The following is a 4540-nucleotide window of genomic DNA, read 5'->3' on the forward strand; positions in this document are numbered from 1 at the left end:
TATAGACAAGTCTTAGTTTATTATTAAGCAAAACAAGTATATAGACAAGTCTTAGTTTATTATTAAGCAAAACAAGTATATAGACAAGTCTTAGTTTATTATTAAGGAAAACAAGTATATAGATAAGACTTAGTTTATTATTAAGCAAAACAAGTATATAGATAAGTTTGTAGTTTATCATTAAGCAAAACAAGTATATAGATAAGTCTGTATTTTATTATTAAGGAAAACAAGTATACAGATGAGCCTGTAGTTTATTATTAAGGAAAACAAGTATATAGATAAGTCTGTAGTTTATTATTAAACAAAACAAGTATACAGATGAGTCTGTAGTTTATTAATAAGGAAAACAAGTATATAGAGAAGTCTGTAGTTTATTATTTAACAATACAAGTATATAGATAAGTCTTAGTCTATTATGAAACAAAACAAATATATATAGATAAGTCTTAGCTTATTACTAAACAAAATAAGTATATAGATAAGTCTTAGTTTATTATTAAACAAAACAACAAGTGTATAGGTAAGTCTGTAATTTATTTTTAAACGAAAAACACATGTGAAATAAAGCTTATTTGTTATCTGAAATTGATAGAAGATTTAATATAATGGGCTCTGTTTAAACTTACTCTATACAAAAGGGTAAAATCTGGTGATTTATCCCTGTGAACTCTATAAAATTGTCCTTTTTAGTACCAGAGAACTTCCAACAAGTCCTGAATCAGAAGTACAAAAATACACATCATAAATAAATCCAATTTCAGTCTTTTTTAACATATAAAAAGTATAACATCACTTGCTGAGCAACTGTTGTAGTCGTTAACATACTTAAGATAAAACTTCTCTATTTGAGCTACTAAAAATATAAACACTAAAATTCACAAGCACAGTGTTATTTACTTTAAGTAATATATATAGACTTTTTATACATACGATGAACAGGAATTTAATTTAAAGAAATTATGTAATTATGAGTAGCACCAGTTTTGGGAAATACTTTTAATAAAACTTCCTCAATGAACTTCAATTAATTTTGGCTTAACGGGAAAACATGTAATGCGGCATGCAAGACAACTTACTCAAAGATAATAAATATGTAATTGTTAACTGTTTTGGTATAGATCACAAATGGAATCAACCTCAATGGTGAGATATTGTGTTTTTGGTCTAGAGAACTACTAAACACTAGCAGATGCCTGTTGAAACAGTTCAACAGTAAGATATTGTGTTTTTGGTCTAGAGAAATACTAAACAGTAGCAGATGTCCATTGATACAATTCAATGGTAAGATATTGTGTTTTTGGTCTAGAGAACTACTAAACACTAGCAGATGCCCGTTGAAACAATTCAATGGTGAGATATTGTGTTTTTGGTCTAGAGAACTACTAAACTCTAGCTGGTGCCTGTTGAAACAATTCAACGGTAAAATATTGTGTCTTGGGATAAGAGAGATATTAAACACTAGGCAATGCCCATTGAAACAATTCAATGACAACTTTCGTAATAAGTATGAAATATGAAGTCAGCCCAATGCATTGGATCAGAGGGTATATAAAAAAATTGTCTAGGGGTTGCGTACAATGTCATTCCATGTGTTATTTAAATAAGCAAAATTGTATTGCATTTGTTTTTAAGCAATGGAGACTGACTGTAATGTATTGTTGGCAAAAATTATTGGGTTTCGATACAATAGGTACACTCAGCACAAGAAAGTGCTCAGGTGCTCTAAGTAGCCGCTGGAATGTTTTTCACAGGATGCCACCCTTCCTTGTAATTAAACTGAGTGCAAGGAAAAACTGTTACTAAAGTGAGTGATTTTATAACAGTTGTCATTTCTATAAGAAGAGTCAAAGGGAAGATATTTAATTCAAGTCAAATCAATTTATTTGACATGGTACAATAAAACCATGCCTATATATAATACGGACATGAAAAGATAAAATAGAATAAAAAAAGTATACAAATAAACCAAAGAACAAAAAATATATGCTCAAACACGTTCCTCTCTTCATGAGTTATTGCGTTCATGCTCATTTCTTTATAATATTTCTTGCAATCAGGAAGTCCATTTTTCCCGTGAAATTCCCTCACACACAAAAAAAACTTTTTGTTCTTTTTGTTTTCAAACTGACTGTTCATTACATACGAAGACTGACGGATTAATGCTTTTAAAAAAAAATAATATGTATTATATTTTTGTATGATTAACCATTCTGGAGATACGTGACAGACAGACGTATGGCTAATATATATATACTTTAGTGAAGGAACTAAAAGAAAAAATGATAAGGAAAATAAGATTTCAAGAACTTTGGAGTAATCTATGTATTTGTAAAACATTATTTATAGCTATATACACTTCCCGAACATTTGTTAACATGTTAATTTTTCTATAGCAATATGAACTAAAGAAAGAAATACAAATTGTATAAAAGTTTATTCAGAAAATATTATTTAACAAGACCATAACTTCACTTGAGTTTTCTTTAAAATCATATGTGAAAAAGAATTATTTAACTTAAACCATAAAACATTTGTCTTGAATTGATGTACTTATATCTGAATTTAAATATTATCTTTATTATACATTATAATGAGAATTATACTTAATTCTTCATAGCAGATGATTTATGAACACTTTTTTTTTTCCAGCTAATTGCAGAGGTCAAGAATATATCATCAACATCTTTTAAGTGTGTTTATGTTTCATCTTCGTCTGATTTCTTCATTTCTTCAGAAAATTCAGCACTGACTGAACTTTCTTCTGTTCGTTGTCACTTGCCACAAATTCCTATTTGCCAGGATTATAAACTGATTTTAGTAGATGAGTCATGGACCGATGATGACGTGCCACCCTCCAGTATTATAGAGTAAAACTTATATTAGTATAAGATAAAGTTAATTAGTGTTAAACTATAAGTAGTTTGACTAGATATACCATTTTGTTATATTTTGGTGTTCATCTATTCCTAACATGCAAAAATATTAGTAATTTAAATAACGTTAGAAAATATAATTTTGAGTTAATAATGTTAAGGTAAATGTTTGAGTTTACTAAGTTTTACTCGAATAGCATGTGTATAAAACTGTTGTATGTGCAAGGTTGGTGTTATAGTGTAAAAATCATTCTGTATTAGCATAAATCCATCTAGTTGCTATTTCTGCAGAAGTTAGATTCATAATCACTCTACTGTTTTGTTTTCTTTAAAGCTGTAATGAAGACGTTCTATCTACAACATTTACTGAAATGATTTTTTGTAAGTCAAATGTATTGACAGTGTCTATACAAGTTGTTACGACAGCTGGGGTCACGTGACTCTAGTAACACGTCATATTCTCGAAGGTTCCTGAAGCCTGGAGTGTTTACTAGATGTACGGTATTCTTGTATATAAGACGGCCAAGAAGTGACGGCAACAATGTAATTGAACTGCAGACAGAGATAGAGATTGACGATTGAGTCGAGCACGTGAGTCGTTCGTTGTGAATTATAGCGTTTGTTATAGCGTGACCGTGGAAATTATGTGAATTTCAAAGTTGTATTCAGAAAGAATAAACCAGTTTTATTTAAGAAAGGACTTGTATCTCTAAAGTTTCATCGGAAAGAATTTTTACGGAAAATTAACAAGCTAACGACCAGAGACGTAACAAATTGGTGTCAGAGAGTGGGACGGAAAAGAAAAAAATGGAAACGAGAAGTGGCAAATCAAACTACAGCTTAGCAGATTTGATGGCAGCACTACAAGAACAACAAAGGAAACTAGAAGAACTAGAAAATAAACAAGAAGAGAGACAACAGCAGTTGCAAGAAAACCTGCAACAATGGCAGCTCGAACAGCACAATAAACAAGAGAGATTACAGCAGTTATTGGAGGAAAAATAAAAGAAACAAGAAGAACGAGAAAAGAAACAATAAGATAGACTACAGCAGTGGTTGGAGGAGAAAGAAAATAAACAAGAGAGATTACATTAGTTGTTGGAGGAAAAAGAAAAGAAACAAGAAGTATGAGAAAAGAAACAAGAAGAGAGGTTACAGCAGTGGCAACTGGAACAAGAAAGGAAACAGGAAGAAAGTCTCCAACATTTGCAGGAAAGTCAGCAGCAACTACAAGAAAATCAACAACATTGGCAAAAAGTACAAATGGAAAACATTAGTAAATTTCAAAGCGAATTAAATACAGTAAAGGATGATTTATTGTCTTTTACACAAGGAGGATACATTAACCATCGACTTAATCATCCTCAGACAATAGCAAGCCCCTTCCAATAGCTAAACCCTAATGCAGACATCTTCAGTCCTGTTAGAAGTCACATCCCAGACATGAATGTCACCAATAGGGATGATCCAGTACGAAGGAAGACACAGGAATTCGATGGGAAGGCACCGTGGGAAGCATATAGAGCACAATTTGAGCTACTGGCAAAAAATGAATGGATGGACAGAGGAGCAGAAAGCAGTGTACCTTGCAACAAGCCTGAAGGGACAACCACTGGAAATACTTGGACAGTTGTCAGCAGATGACAGGCACAACTATAGAGCAC

The 4540-nt window shown here is 31.4% G+C and overlaps 1 protein-coding gene across 1 annotated transcript in view; it reads left to right on the forward strand.

Annotated features, from left to right (window-relative positions):
- The window catches only part of LOC111089085, a 67230-nt gene that overhangs the window by 10633 nt on the left and 52057 nt on the right, over positions 1 to 4540 (forward strand). The window contains exon 4 of the mRNA XM_022400865.1: positions 2653 to 2870. Within this exon, the coding sequence (XP_022256573.1) occupies positions 2653 to 2870 (218 nt within the window). The remainder of the gene's footprint in view (positions 1 to 2652; positions 2871 to 4540) is intronic.

The sequence above is a fragment of the Limulus polyphemus genome, unplaced genomic scaffold, assembly GCF_000517525.1.
Source record: "Limulus polyphemus unplaced genomic scaffold, Limulus_polyphemus-2.1.2 Scaffold5203, whole genome shotgun sequence".
Classification (NCBI taxonomy): domain Eukaryota; kingdom Metazoa; phylum Arthropoda; class Merostomata; order Xiphosura; family Limulidae; genus Limulus; species Limulus polyphemus.